The following is a 22595-nucleotide window of genomic DNA, read 5'->3' as shown; positions in this document are numbered from 1 at the left end:
TTTGCTGAGAGTCCAATTTTTTTTCATGATGAGATAGAAAAAATATGTTTACATGTAATTTTTGTCAAGAATTTAAGAAAGAAACTGATTTTCTTGGGTTTTTGGTAATTTTTCCCATTGTTTTTAGAAAAATAAAAACGCGCCAAAACAAAATTTTTATTTTCGGGCCGGTAAACTTCCCATTAACAATCGCTTTTTGCTTAGACTTTGAATATTCTACATCTAATGAATGTAAGGTTGGATTTATTGCATCCTCTGCATATGTTCCAAACAACAAATGTAATGGCAGTTCCTGCAAAGGACTGCAGCGTACAAGCAAGTTTATCCAGAATTAAATTTTTAATAAAACCTTCACGAGATAATTTCCTAGATGCAATGCATTTGGGAAAACAAACTTTGTTCGAAAAATGAGCTAATGCAAATCTGTAATAGAATCTTACGTTTCTCGGTTAGGTATATATTCTGTGATGTTTTACTATGGCACAGTATTTCGTGTTTTGTTTTTTGATTTTTCCTGCATTTTTCAAAATAAAACGCACTACACAAATTTAACAGATTCAAATGAGCAACATGCATTTAAATACAGCTTTGATGATAGACGACATACTTCTACTTAAACATTGGGCTTGGTATCGATGATAGTTGGTCACAACACACAGTTCAGCAAGCATCGAATCTGCAAATGGCCACTTCTCCCAGATAATGTACTCATTGCACCCGTCTTCCTTGTGACCGACGCCGTGTAGAAAAATCAAAACTGCCTCCAATTTATCTCCGGTTGCTTCTTCTCTAGTCGGTCAAAAAAATGCACAACTAATCCTGTTTTATTGCCGAAAACATTTGTCGGTACCAGGAACCAGTTATCCGAATCTTCCGGGATATTGAGTAAATAAGAAACTTACATTTTGTAGTGGTACAGTTCGCTTATCCAAACTTCAGCATCGTCGTCCGTTAGTTCCAACAGACTCATTTCTGCTTCGCATTTCTGGAGGAAACTCGATGAAGGTAGCGTGTCAATATTCTTCCATCGTGGGTTTTCGATTTGACGGAGCTGAATTTCTTTCACGGGTCTTCCACTTTGTTTTGTTCCCTTTTTTTCAACTCTTTATTTGTTCCAAATTCAAATTAAATTACATTTCATTTTAACCTAGGTGCTCCAGTTACTACAGTTACTTACCAGCCTTAATTGTTATGATATATAGCTAAGTGTTTTTACATTGTTCCTGTCTTGGCAATTCAATATTTTAAACAGGTTTTTTAAACCTGCATGCCAGTATAACAATTGATTTGTTCTGTTCCCTTGATATGTTTTCCATCGATCTTGTTTTCTGTACTGAGTACCAATGCTACCGATGTCAGGAAGGTAGCTCCCACACCTGGACCCTACCTGTCGACCCATCAACTCATGGACCGGGAATTAACGGCTTTACTCCCTTCCGAAGGGCTGACACTACACCATCGGCACCGCTAATCTTCCACTTAGTTCCATGAGGGTCGATACATCTGATGTCTCTATCTGCAGTTGTTTTAAGAACCGATAGTTTTTAATTGAATTTTGATTACTCCAACCTTTCAAAGAATATAATAGAAACAAATCACCGAAGTTGATAAACTCAGTTTCATGAATTGCAACTGCAGACGGTTCACGATGATAGAGCCCTTTGCTTTGGTTTTTTGTTTACGAATGGCAGCTGTGAATAATTACGACAAACTTGGTATTTTCACACGTAAAATATTTTAAGCAAAAAACTCTCGGTACTGATCATTTAAAGCTATCATTTGTATGTTAGAAACGCTAGCTACGAAATATTGTGTTTATGCTGCACTCTAATATTTACCAAACCATAGTATGTGTTGTAACATTTGTATGTGGGGGTTGGTTGGAAATGCTGTCTAACATGAAGCTTTAGTGCGCTAATTTATTAGCTAGAGAATGGTCTTAGAAGAGGATAGCCGTACTCTAATGAAACCACCTACCTACTCTCTTCTAAGACCATTCTCTAGATAATAAATTATCACACTAAAGCTTCATGTTAAATAGCATTTCCAACCAACTCTGAAAATCTCAAAATTCGTGTTTGATGTAACATAAAAACACTTTGAATATATGTGTTTGGTTTTACTTTTGTGTGGTTTAGTACAAACAAATACAATCTTATGGTTGGAATTACTATAGAATAACCTTTAGTGTTTTATGGAATTATGTCATCATTATATTTGATATTCTGTAATAACAAGTTACAAGAATAACTTTTCCATAGTTTTGATTGAAATATAAAACCTGTCAATCATAAATCAGTGGTTTTATCATTTTCACTCAATAACTCACTCATTTGGTCATCAACGCAAACCAAAAATGTATTACATTGAATGTTAGTTGTATTGCAAACGATGTAATGATTTCGCATGTTTTATTTCATGTTCTGTCTACGCTTTCAGAAAAAGTATACGAAATCGACTTAACCTATCCATATTTCGAAGCATGGAGAGAGCAGTGGAGAAAGCACAGGTCTGTTAATCAAAAGGTTCGTGGTTCGAATCCAGTCAGCAACCTTTCGACATTTTTAGACATAGTTAATTTCACTCGCTAATACACTCTAAATTTTTCGGTCTTTGTTTTCTTGCATTGGACTGCAATGCGAATCCCTCATTATTGTAAACAAATCTTACGTCCCCCGGTTGGGTGTAAAAATGTGTGAAGTATATACATTATAAAATAACATAAAGATTAATAAAATTCCGAAAACATATTATTCATAACGACATGAAAATTTACAACCATGCCTGCAACTTTGATTTCGTTTAATGTTTGGGTTATTACATGTGAAATAAGATATATTTGCCAATATTTTCTATTCTATTCTATTATGCAGAATTATCAATGAACAAATTCTGTAATGTGGTCGCCGGAAGGTTTTTAAAATAATTTTGTATTTTTATGTAAGCTTATTTTAAGGTTTAATACCCACATATGCAATATGGAATAACATGAACTGCCATTTGTTGTATGAAACATACCCAGAGGATGCAATAAATCCAATTTAATATTGGATGTAAGAGACATTTATTTTGCATGTAGCATCATCGAAGTCCTACGTCTTGGATTCAACACACAATTTTGTTATCGTGGTGGCAAGAAGATCACAAAAGCGATGTATCTATTTTTATGTATGTTTGATGAACTTTGATGAATCAGCTTCAGTTTGAATCGAGAATCTACGACTCATACAAATTTCCTAAACTTTGTATGGATTATTTAGATATGAGCATAGAAAAACTTTTTAATAGATATCTCTCAATATGTTCAAAAGGATTTTCAGGAAAACAACCAGCAGAGCCCCTGTTACCTGACAAATATACAATTTTATAATGTATTTTGGTTGCCCGTTGCAGCTTGCTATCTTGTTGAATTCTGAATTCCTTTTGCATTTCCACTCTGTTCATTCCATCAGAAACAAACAAATCTGAACTCATTGTCACCGGTGTTTGTTCGAAATTATGCAGACAAAAAGCATTCCTGTTATTTCTGAATTTAATAAACGTTCTTCAGACGGATAAACGACAGTGGTATACGTGGTTTTGTGTGAATGTTGTCATTTATAATAGAAGCATATTTAGACATATCAGCTGAATAGGAAGTTCGTTTTCTGTCGTTTGTTTTCTCGCTAGTCTGTTTCGAACAGTGTACTGGTTTGAATGAGAAAGAACCCTTCCGCTTCGTTAAGCTTCCACGGAAAACCGGAATACATGGGGATCATTTCCATAGGAAAAGGTATATCTTTACAAGTGATAGACCCCCCTTGCTTTCTCATGTGGATAGAATGGCGAAGTTCCTCGACACAAAGACAGTAGCACACAATCCCACAATAATGTCTTAGCGTGGTTTGAGCTGGCAGAATTTCTCCTCAGAATGAAACCACCAAGCTTGAATCTTGGGTATGAAAATATGTGGTTTAAGCTGCTGCAACATATTTCATCTCGAAGCTCAATGGTTCCTGTTCGAGAACAGAGCATCGCACTGCATAGCGTAGAACCCAGAAAGTCCGTTGCCCTATTCTCGCTCCCCACACACAAAAGGAAAGAACTTCTGGTGCTAGTGCTCTGACAAAGAAGATTTATGTGCATCGTTTGCTCCTATCTAAACAGAAAGCACGCTGCACATTCACTACACAACATCGAACGTTCAACATATTCTTCGAATTAAAACGAAAGAAAGAAAACATTGTATCTTGATCCGTTTATAACTCCTCTAACGACATTCTGCAGCAATCAAAAAGAATGAGCAGCTCCTCGGCACTCGAGCAAACTAAATTTGATAAATGATTGGTCAGTGTTCGGTTCTAAATTATATTGTTTCCAAGCGGAACCAGTAGGGCCAGACACCAGCGAGCGATGGGAAGTTATCTTTCCAGGAATGTGTTCACAATTTAGGATCACCATGGGAGAAATGGAGTATAATGCTCTTCGACGTAGTTAGACATGTCCAAGATGTACACTGTGCACACTTTGTAATGGATGTTGCCACAGGAATGAAGCTAAGGCATATCTCCTTGAGGCGTAGAGAAGATTTTCTATCATGAAAGCAACCCAGTGTATGCTTGTCTTCAATCACAATATGAGGCATTATATAACAAAAATCTCTCTTCGCACACCTAGGAGGTCCAAAAACTTTTTTCTACGCTTAAAAAAAAAGAGCAAACGTATTGCCAGTTATGTTTAGACCCATTTCGATTTTAATGAAACTTTGCACATAAGTAGGTTATTTTTAATATTGCATTTTTCATAAAAAATATGATCAGCCGGCGCCGGTGGTGTAGTGGTAAGCGTGACTGCTTTCTCACCCCAATGGGTCTGGGTTCAATTCCAGCCGAGGTCGGTGGGATTTTTCTGAGGCATCCCTGGTCACGTCTTCCTTCGGAAGGGAAGTAAAGCCGTTGGTCCCGGCCCATGGGTGTTAATGAATGGGTGCGATATCCTACGCAGGTGTGGAAGCTGCCTTCCTGCACATTCGATTGCCGTCAATGGATGGCAATCGATGTCCGTCGGTGATTGGCACTAGATTGCGGAACAGAGACCGACGTTAAATAAAGGAAAAAATAAATAAAAATATGATCACTTTTTTTTAGTGGCGCCGGTGGTGTAGTGGCAGGAGTGATTACTTTTCACCCCAGCAGGCCTGGGTTCAATCCCAGTCGGCGCCGCCGGGATGTTCTGAGGCACTACATCTCTTATCTCGTGAGTTGATGGGTCGATAGGTAGGTCCGGATGTGGGAGCTGCCTCCCTGGCGTCGGTAGCATTGGTGCTCAGCACGGAAAACAAGATCGACGGAAAACTAATCAAGGAAAAAAATGATCACTTTTCAAGAAGTATATTTTTTAAGGTCATTATCCTTAAATGCCTAATGTCATAATTGGAAAATGACTTATTTCGTCAAAATGACGTCTTCCTGATAGAAGTTATGAGGACTAAATTATAGTTTTTTTGAAATTTACTCGAGAATATAAGTTACAATCATTTCAAGTTGACATATAAAACCGACGAGATTCTTGAACATCACTTTTATAACATTATCATACAAAAAATATTAAGTATAATCAGGAATGGAAGAGCTTTTGAGTGAGTTAAGTTATTTCCATTGAATTCCGTTATAATTGCTTATCTTTTGACATTTTGCTTTTCTGTTTCATGCAAATATTGGATTGCAAAGCTGTTTTGTGATCTGGTAACAAAAAAGCTACGCTTTACAAGACTCCCCCTAAAATTGCATAATTCTAACTCACTAACTCCCTCCCACCTTTATTTACAAGATGGAATAAAAAATCTCAATTAAAAAAGGTCTTAGTATGTTATTTAATAATAATATAAGCATCACATTGATGCATTGAACAGATTTTTTTTTTCATTTTTGGTCAATCTGTTGTTTGGATTCCAAAACGATCAAACACGCTCTTCAGCCTCTTCACTTCATCCCAATTAGAAAATATGCAGAATGAAAGGTATTTAAGGATTTTACGTAAACCGGAAGCCGCAATCTTGAATTCCAAAATGGATAAACAAAGATTTTCAGCCTCTTCATGTCTTCGTCATTTCATCTTCGATTCCACACTGCTCAAACAACGATTTCCAGCTTCTGCACGTCATCCGAATTCAGAAAATATGTGAAACCGGAACTCGCCATCATGAATTCCAAAATTATCAGACATCTAAAATATGCATTTTGTAAGGTATTTGAGGGTTTTCCGTAAACTGGAAGTCGCCATATTGGATTGCAAATTGATTAAACAACGATTTCCGGGCTCTTTCATTCCCATTCAGTATTCCATAAACCGAAAGTCGCCATCTTGGTCTCTTAAGCGATCAGGCACCGATTTCCGACCACTTCATGCCGTCACCATTCCGAAAATATGCATTTTCAACCCTTCATAGCTAAAAGATATAGTGGATCTCAGAATTTTTATTATGTCATTAGGGTAACCATTTCTATGTTGAAAATTTGAGGTTTTGTATTGAAAAACATTAATTGTATTTGTTTATTATGGTTTTCATGGCCAACAAACAATTTGAGTTTATTAACAACTGAATAAGCAATTTGTTTGTTGGATAAGCTTATTTTTGCCTGAATAATCTTTTATTCAACATTGAATGTTTGTTGGGTGGTTTGCAGATGGAGGCCGCAATATGTTTTTATATTTTCCTTTAAAATTTAAGTTTTTTTACATATTATATCACAAAATCAGCGATGTGTTTTCTTTTTTTTCGTTTTTGAGTTGTATTTTTTAAAGATATCAAGTTTTGGGTTTTCGCTGAATACTCCTATAGTGTTATCATATAAAAAAAAGAAATAAAATCGGACAAAAATAGCAGATATATGAACAAAAAGACCAATCGAGGTCAGCCATCATATGGTGTAATCGTTCAGAAGTTTGGGGTCACCCTCAAAACAAAACCTGTGCATGTTGCTTTATTCATATCTCTGCCATTATTTGTCCAATTTTAGTTCTCTTTGCAGAATTTGAAAGGCAATCAATGGGTTTTAATAAATAGATGCTAAAATTTCAAGTAATCGCGACAAATCATACTGTGGGGTGACAAAAAACTTTTGATGTATGGCTTGAATAATTATTTGATTGCTTTAAAATATATTTCATTTTTCAACCAAACTTTCAACAAAAAAACAGATCTGGGTTTTACTTCCACTTTCAAGTTTGGCCGAAAGAATTCTGAGAAAATCAGTCATTAATATTCAGTGTTAAGTTTGGAACATGTTGTACATTTAAGATAAATTTTAGTGTACAAGAGTTGTAAAATATATTAAACTAGTTTCATACGAACTAAATTTTAGTCAATACCTTTTTAATAACCTATATCGAACATCGGCAAAACAAATAACATTTATATGATTTTAAAAGGGTCACCCATACTTTTGATCGAGAGTGTATATCAAGTTGATCCAAAGTGAAATGCACGTAAAATAAATATGATCATGCACTTACGACATCAAGTGTTTTAACACTTAGATTAAACGTCTGTTTTTTTAAGTACATGTTCTGGATACTACTGTCTATGAATATCTAGACAAATGACAACATATTTGCAGAAAACCGGAACATGCGGGCTAGGTCACAATCAACAATTGTTATCCTCATATAGGTTCCGATTTGACTATGTTGGTGCATCTAGTTCTAGGTAATATTTCTTAAATGATTTATTACTTTTAATTGAGTGGCCAACAGACAGTCGCAATGACCAAAATTTACTTCATCTCATGTCAATTCCTTGTGGCCAATCGTGTCAAAATCGATTTTTTTTTTTTCTATCAGAAACTCTAAATTCAGGCTGTGTCAACCAATTTGACTACACTACATATATTATGATATCAAAACATGACTCGTTAACACCTTTTCGTAAAACATATAGGAAAGTGGACCATTTCTCGAAGTCTGCCCAAGATGGAACGGTCTTCTTCTTCTTTGCATTTCAAGCTAATTATATTAGCTTATTACGTGCTTTCAACTAAGTGTTCTAGATAAAATACCACAGTTATTAATTGAGAGCTTTCGATACTTGTACCATTTTCGCATTAGTATAATTGTATGGCAAATACAATTATGCTCTATGTCCAGAGAAGTCGAGACATTTTCCAACTCAAAAAAATCCTAGACCAGACCGGGAATCGAACCCAGCCATCTCTAGCATGGTCATACTTTGTAGCTGCGCCTTTACCAACCGAACTAAGGGAGGCCCTATCTGCATTTAATTCTCCGGAAATTTTTACATTAGTGTAGTGCAAGTGAGTGTAACATTAAAGGCGCCAATTTATAGAACTACATGGTATTTGTGTTTATTCTTCTCTGTAAGAACAACTTTAAAAAAAATCATTATCGCTGAAACACCCACCAAACGTAAGCTAAGGGTCACCTCTTTCATGTGAGTCTAGTATGGAAAGGTGGAAAATTACCTCCGATAGAAGATTTTAAAACTAGCCTGAAACGAAAGAGGGGTACCTAATATTTCATTTGGTGGGTTTTTTGTAGCGATACTGATTGTTTCTATAATAATGCTATCCTACCAGAGAGAAGGAGAATCGGGCAAAAAAAATTTTTTTAGCGCCCATTACTGAAAAGAGTCACTTTTCAACATTGTTTTGAATAACATATTGGCCTAATTTTCACTACTAACATAACAGTGTCAAAAAACTACTACTTTTAAGCATCCAGTACCGAAAAGTTCTACTGTTACTGTAAAAATGTTTGTATGCAATTCGACTTTTTCCACATTCGTCCTAATTATCCAACTTGGCAAGTCTTGAAGGTTAAATATATAGATGAAAAATTAATTTGGAAGGTTTACTTTGAATTATTTACACAAAATCCCAGACGATACCAGCTAAATTACCAAATGAAATGCATTCAGCTAGCGAGCAATGAAGTAAATAAACACAACATCCTGCTTAATTATTTCATTGATATTTTCACAATTTCCAAATATCTACGGTTTCACGGCTTTTTTGAAAATGTGGTTAACATAAAGTTTTGAGTGAGATGACCAAGAAGTTTTTATTTTGTATTTTAGTCACTTTATCACACATAAGGTCATTTGAGACTTTTCCGGCGATCAGATTTGAAATCTTAACCTTTAACGTGAGAGGCTATCTACTATGCCGGGCCCGTACCCTGCCCTATTATAAATCGAATTATAATCAAAGGCTTCTTTCTTATAGATTCTCCACACGACCAAAACGCAGATTTAGATTTGGTTAGAATATATATTTTCTTCACTGCACGATTTCATCGTGTGATAGCAGTACACGGAGTTTCGCTATCTCAAATTCGTAAAACGTAGGTTACTCATACTCTGAGTAAAATTTTCCTCCATTGTCCAGAAAAAACTTATCGATTTTGAGACAAATCCAGAGAGGTTTCACTCAGCCTATTAGTATAACCCTAGACTGAGTAAAATGTTCGTCAATTTTCCTCATATTTGAGCAGATTATTTATTAAAAGCGAATCAGTTTAAGAGAAACCTAGGGTTTTGTGATTTCGAGTGACAAATCACTCAATTTTGAGTCGATCTCGTCGGCCGTGGAAGAAATGTTTTGTCATTTCGGGATAGGCACAATCCAATGCCGTCGATGCTTGCATTGGAAAGGTGTCTTTTCAAACGACACATTCTAATGAACACAAACTATCATGCGTCTCCATTAAATTAAACAATACATATGTAGATATTTGACCGGTCGATGCGCTCGTTTCAAGGACATAGTTCTTATTTTTAAGCATTTTTCAATCATTGATTCGTCGTTCATTTTTTCCAGCATCAAAATATTAAAGAAAAGTTGAATGTTAGTGGGAAAAAAATCAGGCGTGGCGTCATCCAACAAGTCAATAAATATTTGTCATTGGAACTGCTGAAAATGAACTCAAAACCGGTCGAGATTTATGGCTGCCTATCAAAGCAGCAACATGATTTCGCGTCTCCATTTTCGGCAGAGATTTAATAGCCCGTGCCTTAATCTGGTGAATTATCGCCATATTTCATTTATTGTGCCGCTATCAATCTCTTATTAATATTTCACACTTTTCATATTTTTTGTTCTCTCTCTCTTCCATTTTCACCGTATGTTTCCATCCGATATTGCGCCCTGGAATGATGCTTTTTGGCACCTTTGGCTGACTGGCTGGCTGGCTGATGATCCTGCTGTTGATGCTGCCTCGTCCGACATTGACACCACCGAACGAACGATGACTGGGGTTACTTTGAATCCAATGGTGCCCTCCTGATGTTGACGTTAACGTCGTCGTATCGATGCCACATTGAATGGTGCACCACCCATTCACCAATGAACGTATGGTCAACAAATGGCAACCCGAATGAATGGATGGGCGGACGGATGGACGGATGATGGCAATCGATTATTATTAATGTGAAATCAACCTCGGCTGGTCTTTGGACTCTTTTTTTTATTCCCAAATGACCTCTTGGTCTCTGCGTGTGACGTTCCTCACTTGACGCCCGGTGATGCCATCCTACGGGTGCATAAAATGCTGACCCGGACGTGAACCTGCTCTTCGTTCTCGAATCTGGATCCTACTTTTGAACCGAACGCTGATTTATGCAGAATGACATTTATAGCCGACGAACGTTTTCAATCATTCTATGTGGAAAACAGCGGCGTTTGGACGCTGCAGATCAAATACGTGCAGGCACGTGATGCCGGAATATACGAGTGCCAGGTGTCGACAGAGCCGAAAATAAGTGCTAGAGTACATCTACACGTTGTTGGTAAGTATTGCTTGTCCCACCACCAGAATGTTTGTGTGTGAGAGAGAAGGAGACCTGTGCGCACAAAAGCAAACAACAAACATCCGAGGCATCAGGCTCCCATCGATGTGATCCGTTGTGGAAACGAACCTACTCGTTCTACTGTGTTTGGAATTCTCATTAAAGTTGGAAATTATGTTTCGATTGTTTGCCTCAACTGTACGAAACAGCTCAGGATCATTTTCGGGTATGACAAAATAGGTAAATCTTTGTACGTATGATGATGAGTTCAGAATCATACAGTTGAACTTATCAATAGGACTATATTAAAACAATGTTATTGTGTACAGGATTTCTGATCCTTTGGTAATTTCAAATTCCAGCAATATATTCTCGCGTAACATTTAAAAAAAGGCCTCTCAAATTTGGTAAACAACATTTTGTTTGCTCTTTTCAAATGTTACGCAAGATAATCCAACTCCAATATGCACTGCTCAATATCACGAACTTTTATTATTTGCGCTTTCAATATCATTTTTTTCACCATGGTGTCTTCAAAAGAGTTTTGTTTAAAATAAGGCTTGTGATAAGTTTTAGTTCGGAACTCCACCACAGGCGGCGCTGCAAGATCTAACTTTTGACATTTACAAGATAGGCATGTGGTGTCTTCAGCAAAGTTGAAGATAACTTTAATACAAAAATCTTTGACGAACACACCAATCCTCTGTGTCTTTTTGAGATACGTAGCGTTTTATATGACAGTTCCACAAAATTAAGTTTTTTTCAGTCCAATTTATCACATATTTCAAAAACTATAGGCTTTAGAAGAATATAGTGTTGCACAAATATTTGAATATTATAAAAATACTCAACGTTGTTCCAGGCATCCAAAAGGTATCGATTACACAGGCTGAGTTATTAAATTTAGTATAAAAATTGACATATTTTGTGCTCTCACAGACAAAAAATCCGGCATAATCCGACAGGTGAGTCTTGATTAGGATGAACTTGTTCAGAAGTGATGTCAAATTCCATTGAAACATTTGTCCCTTTAAGTATCCTCGTTGATTATTTTGCATTTCAACAAGGACGTTCCACAGCTTAGTGACCACAGACTGCAGAGCATTTGCCATATTACTCATCACAGAAGGCTACTTGAAAGCAATGTATACTTTTGTGTTAGCCATTATAATATTATAATTATATGATTTAAAATATTACGTTCTACATCATTGTATGTTTGTATATATAAATCTTTCAAAAATACAAACAAAGGTTATACAATATTGTTACAAAAATCATTTGTATCTTCCTCTTCCACATCTAGCATGTATTTTGCATCGCTACAGAGGTCATTAATCGGCTTGTCTCCAGATGCTCTTAGGCTGCTAATGGTTTGATCAGTCGATTCCAGGTGTCGGTGCAGTAGATTGACGTGTGTTCTGAAAAAAATGTTCCCATTTGATGCCAGTTTGACTGGCGCATTGGATGTAACTAAAACATTTGCATCGGATTTTGTTCCGTCATCATCCCCAAATGCTTGCTTGTGTTCGCAACTGGATTAGTACCATCAAATCCCCACTTAATCGTATTCTCCAATTCGTCATCACTAAACTTTCCCAGCATGCACGCATTCGCATCAACAATCCTCATTGCCTTGTGGTCCAATAGATCCTTTAGTTTCACTTATGCAGACGTCTCCGAAACTATCAACGCTGTATTGGGATAACAGCCATTTTAAGCTGGCAGCACTTTGTAGTAGGACGGATACAAATGTATATTCCGATCCAGAGCTCCTTTACGAAGCTTTTCGTATTGGTCTTTCGATAAATTAAGATCCAATATTAACGCAAGAGTTTCCGTCTCCAAGTAGTGTACAAAAATATTGTTGGATGATTGTTTAGCTGAAACCATTTTCACGGCTCGTGTCGGAGTTGTTTGCGATGCCTGTTTTAGAATGAACGCTGGCTCTTCTTTGCCATCCTCACGTAATTTCATTTGGGTGCAAATGCAAGTTTATCTGTTGGGTAGTTGAACCGCAAGGGATACGATCAACAACTTTCTGTGGTAGTTTGAAGGAACTATCAAAATAACCACGATTGCTTTCAAGCATATATGACATGATCCGGTTGTGGTTTTCCCACAGTCGTTTTTTTTTTTTTTTTATTGGCATGTCACCATCACGAAATTGTTGACTTCAGCTGCCAATTGTGACATTGAAACACCATCAATGCCTTAACAGTCAAAAACTTCTCTGAACACAACGTTTGATTTATCAATTTCGTTTCCCTTAAATTCTTTCCACAGTTCGCCTGTCGATTTAAACTGAAATTTTATATACTATTATACTATTTTTGAAATTTTCACAAACAAATAACGTCCATAGAAAACTCATTTATATCATGGATTGGAAATCAACACAAAACACCTTATTAACTACATGGTTGCTCTTACCTTCATTGTTGAAATACATGCTTTTCCCACTTTTCGGATCTGTTACGGAAATGTTGTAATAATAACCTTCATTTCACTATAAAAATATTATTTTTTATGCAATATGTGTTTTAATGCAGCAACAACGATCAATGTGCGACCAAACTTTGTTATATTATCATTGAGCATACTTTGATTTAGTCTTTGATAAATGCGCGCTGTCACTGAGCTGCGGAGCGACCTTTATGAAATGCAAAACAATCAACGAAGATACAAAAAGGGATGGGATTTGCGATCACTTTTGAACAAGCTTTCATCCTATTTAAGACTCATCTGCCGGATTTTTGTATAAGAGGGCACAAAATATATCCATTTTTAAACTAAATTTGGAAATAACCATTGGGACGTCTTGAACAAAATTTGGTATTTTGCTAATATAAAAATATTTGAAGAACATATAAAACCTATATATATTTTTAAATATGTGATAAAAACTGAAAATACTAAATTTTATGGAACAGTCATATAAAACGCTAAAACAAATACTTATAGAGGATTGATGTGTTGAGCAAAGATCTAAAACTTTGCTGAATATACCGCACACCTATCTTGTTAATGTCAAAAGTTACATTTTGCAGCGCCGCCTGTGGTAGAGGTCCGAACATAATCGTATCACAAGTATTTACACCTTATTTTATTCAAAAACTCTTCTCAAGACACCATGGTGAAAAAATTGATTTTGGAGGCGCAAATAAAAAGTTCGTGCATTCAAACCATTGTGCAGTGCGGTAAATTAAACACATATTTCTAGATAAACATTTCAAAAGGTCCTATCTGTATTGACCGATTGTCTTCATCGACTTTCTCTTTCGTCAATAACTCAGCTGCAAAACTTTCCCTGTTGTATTTGACGTTTGGACGTTAGATAAGAACCTCATTTATCAAACTATGTGGTAGAGTTAGCGCAAAATCTGTTTGCATAGCAGTGGTTATGAAAAAAGAAAGTCGATGAAGAGAATCGATCAAAGCAGATAGGACCATTTGAAATGTTCATCGAGATTTCAATATTATTATTCTAACAGTTTAACGAGGATATTTCTCATTTTTTTCCCAATACAATAACGTTTTGTGGGTTTAACCAACCCCGGGCTAAAATGAAAGTATCCCAAATCAGCAAATATTGCCTTTGAATCTCTTCATTTTATGCTTTTAGGTTTAATTTATATTGTTTAAAAATCAGTGATTTTTCACTTCCGCCAATACCTAGGGCTTCCATTTAAACTTACACCACGTTTCAACTTACTCCGGTGTACCTTAACCCAAGAAAGAAACATTATTTTCAATAGAATAAGAAGATCGTCATATTCGGGAAGTTAATCCTTACGAAAACGTATGTGAAAAAGTTCGATGATAAATCATTATATTTCAACGAATGTTTATGGACTGATTCGTGAATAGGGTGTATGTGGTTTTGTAAACAAACCCCAAAAAATGTACGTCCTGATCACGAATCAGTCCGGATTTTAAATCATATATCAGCATATGATCCATGTGTACATTAATCTCGCTAGTTGCTTTTTTCGCAATGCAAGATCAAGAGCATTACCATTACAAAAGTACTTAACGGCGTGTTTGTGGTATCATCCAAACCATTTGTGGAATAGTTCTAACATTTTGGTTATAGTTCGTTTGTGGTATTTGTTTTTAAGAGCGTGTGTTATAAAGTATGTAGGTTCTTATATTTCAAAAATAGTAATTAGTAAGCAAACTTGGGATAAGCACGCTTTTAAAGCACTGGATTTTTTCGTTAATTTGACCGGTTTCATGGAAAAATTTTAAAGTATAACACTAAGACCGATACAAATTTTGATTGTCACCATCTTCCAATGGCTGGAAAACCAAGGGGCAAAACAAATATTAGGCAGGCAATCGCAGGTAACCAAGCCTTTGGGATTTTTTCCTTATTAGAGATTTGAAAAGATTTTTCTCCTTTACTTTACTTAAATCTTTGGTTATTATTAGTTAGGTAGTTTCCGGTTCTACCCCAGGTAACAAATTGATGCTTAACAAGTGTTCTTTCAACGATTTTAATTCAGGCTTAGTTTGAATAATTGTTGTACATAGACCAAATTAACCTTTGTTCAGCTTTTAAACATCTTAATCTGGTGATTTTAATCAGGCCAAAGCTTAACAGCAATCTAAATTATAAGCTTTTAAATGCATTAACCAACAGTCTTTTCCAACCCTTGTTCAGCCTTAATTTTGTATTAAAAAAAATATAATAGAAGACCGCTTCATATCTTATATTTTTAATGAGACTGCTTTAGAATGTTGCTGACTAATTGGATTTACATATTTATATTGTTATTATATGTCTAAAAATTACCTTTACATTTCGGGATTCGAACCGGCAGTCGCTGATTCACAGGCGTCAACTCTACCCACTCGACCACATAAGCATATTTGAGGCAGAAGGTATGATCATTAACATGAAGTTTTGACGTGCTTGTTGAATAATAGCAACCCGAAGAGTATTATACAGCAATGCCGAATTATAAACAATAAATTGTGACAGTAAAAAAATCCTCTCATTTCAAGTGCAGTAAACACAATGTGGACACAAGTGCGCGATGTATTTCGATGCTATTTTAGTGCTATTATTGAATTCTATTTTTGAAATGCGGTATGAAAATTAAGTGCAATATAAAGTGGTGAACAGACAAAACACAGGAATACTAATGTTAATACTTCCGACGTCGTCGCAGTCCACTTCTAGGTGGAGCTATTCTTAAAAAGCTCCTCTTCCTTGTCAATTGTCTCTACTGCTGGTGCTGCTTGGATTAGAAAGGTAGGCAGTGAATTTAGAATAACTAAAATGTCGGAAATGCAACTGACGACATTTAACAATATTGTGCAATAAATTCATATTATTCTATCAGACTATCAGAATATTTGTAGCGCATTGCTGGTTTGTGGAGTAGTATAAAACTTAAATAAATCTTGTTCAGTCTTTATATCAGCTAACTTACTGAGGTTGAATTATGGGGATTCAATTCGCTTCATGCACTACTAATCAACTGTATATTCAGCCTGGTGTTAATCAGCTTCGTACACCTTAAATCAACCAATAATCAACCTTTATTCTTACAATTCAGCTTGAATTGTTACTTGGGACACGTTGTATGGTAAATGAAAAAAAAATAACACATTAGCTAAGAGTATTCCTTTCAATGAATTAAATTCTTTTTGGAAACTTGAAAACTACGATCGTGTAAAGAAGGCGTTTACCAGCATTTGTAAACAAAATTGCAATAACCTTTTTGCACCTAATCGCAGATCGCCTATCCAAACCAACAACATCAACGGGTAGGAGAAACTCTCCTCTTCCCGATGGTGTCGTTGGTTTGCGTAGGTTAGCTTCGAGTCACGCGAAAATGACAGAATAAGTTTTTTTTTACGAAAGCTGATAGACCCTTTTTTTTTGTTGTCGAGAAATCATCTTTTTTTATTATTATTTTAGGTTGGTTGGTTGTCTTTATTAAGGAGATTTTCAGCCAGACGCTTATTCATCTCCGTAGCTTATTATTTTAGCTTATACTCAATTTACTTAGCCATACAAATAATTAATGACATGAATTATAAAAACTCTTATAATAATTAATCTACAGGCAACCAACGAGGTATTACTGATATTTCCAGAGATTTATTTCTTTTACGCTAATGGTCACGCATGAGCAGGGTTGCTTCCACTCACTTGCTATAAAAACATATTTTTCGGAATTATGCAATCATTAGATGATATAATGATATGCTGTACTTGTAAGTAACAAGAAGAGGGTGTAAAGTATGTGTTTGACTCATAAAACCTGGCAATTTTGCTTTCAGAGCGTCACAATAAGCGATCTTACACACTTAGAAAAAATCATGTAAATTTAGGTGCTCTGAGACTGACATATACGAACGTCAATTTTGACATAAAATTGAGTCATAATAGTCGCAAAATTCAGCTCAATCAAACGTATTTTCGAACTTTTCAGTCTCGGAGCACTTAATTTTACATGACATGTTTGTTTACGTCTCATCTTTTATGTCAATGGTGGATTCCGTCACGTGTAAAATTAGTTATTTCTAAGTGTGTATGATTCGTGAGCGTTCACTCAGAGTGAGCACTCACGAGTCTTAAAACTGCTGATTGTGAAGCACTGAAAGCAATATTGACAGATTTTATGTGTCAAACACATACTTCACGTCCTCATCTTGTAACTTACAATTACTAATTATCACTATACCATCTCATGATTTCATAATTCTGAAAAACATTTTTTTTATAGCAAGTGAGTGGAAGTAACCCTGCCCATGAGCATGATCATGAGCATTTATGACGGTACATTTGAGGCCGGACTGCATAGTTTGAAGGTCGTTATGGCTCATACGTTTAGCAAATTTTGGCGTCTGTAATATAACAAAAGTATAGTTTAAAGTTATGTAAAACATAAAGTTATCAAGATGCCGTATACGTGATTAATGTTTGCTCCATCATAAGTGAATGCGAAGGTGTACATTGGAATTCTTAGTAAGTATGTCCTTCCGTGGATTAGTGAGCAATATCGATCGGAGCCGAATGTGGTCTTTCAGCAAGGCGGGGCACCATGCCACACCTCGAACTGCTCGCAGAATTGGCTGAAGGAACATCTGCCATCCTGACCGAAAGATATGTAGCCATCCAACCGAGATCTTAACCCCTTGGATTATTCAGTGTGACGCGTCATGAAGGCCAAGGCCTGTGCCAGCCACTACAGTACAGCAAGCCTCAGACAAACATGGACGTGCCTGGAGATATATGGATCCGGACTATATTATCAGAACCTGTAGAACAATCTGGAATCGTGCAAAGGCCGTAATTGCGGAAAATGGAAATTTTATCGATGATTAACATAGATTTAAGTTGTTACAAACATATATCTTTTAAATATTTTTTTTTTCCACTCCGAAAATGTCCAGCTTTTGTTTTGTTTTCATAATTATACACTGCAAACATTATCACGCATACGGTAACTAAATGTTACATATTGACCTTATTAATGAAAAGTTCATCGCCCGAAAAAAAAAATCGGTGCGTTTTTATTTTAAATATAGTGGGAAAAACTGTTGAAAATCAAAGAAAATCAGTTTTTTTTTCCATAGATTTCTGATAAAATTTACCTGTAAAATATTTCTTCCTATCTCATCATTAAAAAAAATTAACCCTCAGCAAAACCGACAGGCCGATGTTTTATGGTGTTTGAAGTCCAACTTTATGCCATGATGACATACAAAAAATGTTTTTACACATGAATTTTCATAAAAAAAAATAGGAAAAAAGGTGATTTATTTTTATTTTTGGTATCTTTTTCCAATATTTCTATAAAAATCAAAACTTAGGTATTTTTTTTTGAGCCGTGAACTTCCTCTCAGCACTCTGATGTAGAGTTGTCTTAAAACAGAGTAAATCTTCGCTACTAAAGTGGTGAGATTTTTTTATGGAATCGCTTTTACGAAGCACGACAGGTGAACTGCTCTTTTTTTATCGAAAGATTTTTTAATTTTCTCAGATTTGCTAAAAGATACATCTTTTTAAAAAAAATCTATTAACTATTAATTATCAATACTATTATTACGTGGTTGTCTTGGGCTGTCTTGCACGAGGGACGAAACATTAAACATCTAGCAAAGCCAGGGCCATGATTTAATAGTAGTAGGTAATTTTATTTAAGTAGTCTACACAAGTTTGAGCCTTGCACACCTATTACTGATATAGAAGGCTAAAATTAACATTTGATTAAAAAATTGCAACTGTGAAGCTTATTTGGAAGATTCCTTGAGTAGTAGAGCATTCCTGACATTGCTGAAAATTATGATAGCATCAGCAAAGGGTTTTTGGGACGAATTGAGACGAGTAAAACATACTTCTATAACGTCCTGTGAACTTTTTGTTTTGTCAGGAGACTTTAGGGAACTTCAAGTTAAAGCTCAGTGTAGCTCGATTGCAAGAATGAAGAACTGCTGTATCTACTATCATGAATTTTTACCAGTGGGCTCTAAGTTTACTGCAGAAATGTGCTGAGTAGATTTTTTGAGTGGGTTCGCAGAACATTGGATGTCGTTACAGAAGACTATAAAGCGCATTCAGGGCAGATCGGGATGTCATTTGGAGCAAGTTGAAGGGACTTATGCCCACACTTGACCACGGAAAGGGATCATGTTTTTTCAGTACATTTGTATCCAAAATATGTACTCGTTTACACGAACTAATGAAAATGTATTTAAATCAACCGTAATTCAACTCGTAAGCAAATAATTTGATGTGAAAAGATCAGCTGCAGCTATTTTCTTCATTGTTTTTAACGCATTCGACGGAAATGAGCTCCATACGACGAACCAGCGTGGAACCCTGGATGCAAGTTGTTACCGTTTTCCGACAGTGCCGTGAATCGAAAAATACCAAGCGTATTTACTTTTACACAACTACCACAAAAAGCAGATTATAAATACAACTTAATTAACATTGTCTTTCATTATTCACTTCTCATTAGCAGTTTCGCATCACTCCTGAAACGATTCTTCTCGTGGCCCATGGGAAAACGAGAATCTGTGTAGGTAATATGCTCTCGTTCACGCTGTGTAGCCATCCTGTGGTATGTGGCTGCGACTATGCTCACTGCTCATGGTGGTTTCGTTTTCGAATTACACAAAGTACAAACTAAACACCAATAGGGTTTCGTTGAGCTTAGACAAACATACGCTAAACTTACGGTTGTCATGCTGAATATCCAGAGCAGTTTCATCGTTAGACAATGAAGGAAGACCAGACATCGCATCTCACCGACCTAGTCCCGGTGGGTGTTGTGTAAAATTAATCTTCCTTAATGACAATTACCATCATCATTAACATAGCGGGGATTAATATGGTTGGAGAGTTATAGACACTAGTCTGGCATCAGCTGGGATCAGTTTTAATGAAAATTATTATTGGTGTTCGTGGCTAGGTGACAGCATCAAACGGGTAAACGGTAAACGGAATCAATACATTTCCTTTTATTGTCGCGATTACGGTAAATTCTCATTAAGTGACGGTATTAGCGCGAGTGAGCATTTTTTAAAGAAACCCTAATGGTATATTTGGAAATTTCCAAAAAAATATATTGTCTGTTTAAGCCAATAAACCAGTTTAAATGCTTTCAATTGATAGAGGATTTTGGGGCAAATCAGGCTCTAAATATGTATTTATTTATACGTACATAGTAGAAAACAAGCACATTTGATGCTTACATTCATTTTCACTTCAAAGAATCACACATATCATATGATAGTTATTTGATAATTTTCTTTTTACTCGAATGTTGTTCTACCGTTTGTATTGTGTAAGAGAGAAGATGGTAGAGTATGATAGTACGAATACAAATCGATTGTCACGCACGACAACGAAGCAAGTGTAGTAAAAAACGTCAACTGTTTCAACACCTACTCGGGGGAATCGGCTTGCTTTGTGGATGGATGCAGTTTTCGCACGATTGAGTCGACTTCTGTTCAATTTTGTGTCGGTCCAATCGCCATTGTGACAATCGAACCATTCATTTGGGTTTGATGACGCTGATGGCTTAGTATGACGCAAATGTTTGTTTTATGGTAACATATACACTTAGAAAAAATCACCGATTTCGGTAATTCATTTATCGAATTTTCAACAGCTGAACGGCCGGTAATGTTTTCGGTAATCGAGAATCTGTAAACTGGATCAACAAAATAAGCTGTTAAATTTACCGAATGATCGGTAATGTGTACCGATGTGCATTGCTTGATTTGTAGTCGATTTTACCGGAGAGCTGTAATTTTGAGGACGATATGCAAATCGAAAATTAGCGACAGAGATCTGTAATTTTTTTAAAAGGTAACCGACTCAGCTGTAATTTGCTTTAATATTGTTACAAAGTGGCGGTCACTGCAACCATGCAAAAATTTGGCTGCAGTCGAGATCAATGTGTTAGTGTTGCAAATTGCTTCACCAATGAACAAAAACAAGTTTTTGTCGGAAGGATTCGGCGCTACACTGAAAACAGGGAAGCATTGGATGAAGATTCCAAATGCTGTTTTCAGATCGTCGCCAAAAGGAACATCGGCCATCTGTAACCGGTATTTATTAAGATAGCAAAATTTTATTACTTACGGAAAATATCTACGATTCGCTCATCTTGGTGTTGCATAACAGCCTCCATAATTTCACCTTTTTATTTTTCACAAACACGAACGTTTTCAAAGTCGATCGAAAATCACATTATGGTGGATTTGACGTTTACCGAGACCGTTACCGAACTCAGTAATGGAACGCTTTGTTTACCGAAACTTCAGTAAAATATTTCACCGAAGTCAGTGATGCAGCTGATTTACAGACCTGCCACCAGGGTTGCTTCCACTCACTTGCTATAAAAAATTGTTTTTCGGAATTATGAAATCATTGAATGATATAATGATATGTTGTGCTTGCAAGTAACAAGAAAAGGGTGTAAAATGTGTGTTTGACTCATAAAACCTGTCAATTCCGCTTTCAGAACGTCACAACCCAAGCAACACGACTTGCCGTAAAGAAGTTGAAAATACTTTTTAATGACTTACGTAAAGAATCAATAATACTGTAATATACGTCATTTAATGCATTTATATAACCTAAAAAGCGCAAGACGCGGAGCTTATATAACTAAATACTGGACTTATAACATGTTTTGGAAACATCATAAAAACCAACGACAAAAAAAACAAAAAAAAAAAACTTGAAAATGGGATTCGATCACTGGTCCTTGGCGTGGTAGACTTGTTTCTTCCTAACTAGACCAAGTTCGCTTGATGAGAGGTTAGTTATAAGTATCTATCATGTTCTTGCTACTGGCATGAAAATTATATTCTCGTTCAACACCCTTTTTTTTTTTTTTTATTACTTTGATATCTTCATCCGACAATTTGTTGTCTTAATGAATAATTCTTAGCATCAACATCAATTCATTCTTCTTAGCCTTGAGCGGAATTGAACAGAGTTTTCATTGAAGTCGAACAAATTATAAACATCGTTGAAATTGCGCATGACTGGCTCGTTACCGTCGTAGTCCTGTCGCCAGCGTGGTAAGCGGAGAAATTCGGTATTCCTGAGTGCATATCCGGGAATGTTAATGTCGATGAGAGCAAGAAGATTCAGTGCATCAAGTTCGGCGTTCAGTAGTTTCGCTAGAAATACAGCTTTCGCGTTCTTCCTTCTTTTGTTCCAGCGTTTCCAATCCCAGTAGTTGGCATCCCAAGTAACACATAAAACATCTTTTTGAAAAAGAATTAGAACGGCTTGTTGTATAAATGTATTATAAGAGATGCAGAAAAC

The 22595-nt window shown here is 36.0% G+C and overlaps 1 protein-coding gene across 2 annotated transcripts in view; it reads left to right on the top strand.

The window, feature by feature from the left end:
• LOC135717135 (zwei Ig domain protein zig-8-like) overlaps window positions 1–22595 on the top strand; it is a 471305-nt gene that overhangs the window by 408670 nt on the left and 40040 nt on the right. For both annotated transcript variants that reach the window (XM_065239086.1, XM_065239085.1), the window contains exon 6: window positions 10620–10783. In XM_065239086.1, the coding sequence (XP_065095158.1) occupies window positions 10620–10783 (164 nt within the window). The remainder of the gene's footprint in view (window positions 1–10619; window positions 10784–22595) is intronic.

This window comes from Ochlerotatus camptorhynchus, unplaced genomic scaffold (genome assembly GCF_037179485.1).
Source record: "Ochlerotatus camptorhynchus isolate MF236.1 unplaced genomic scaffold, CSIRO-AGI_Acam_v1.1 ptg000048l, whole genome shotgun sequence".
Classification (NCBI taxonomy): Eukaryota; Metazoa; Arthropoda; class Insecta; order Diptera; family Culicidae; genus Ochlerotatus; species Ochlerotatus camptorhynchus.
This window is presented reverse-complemented; position numbering and strand designations above follow the sequence as displayed.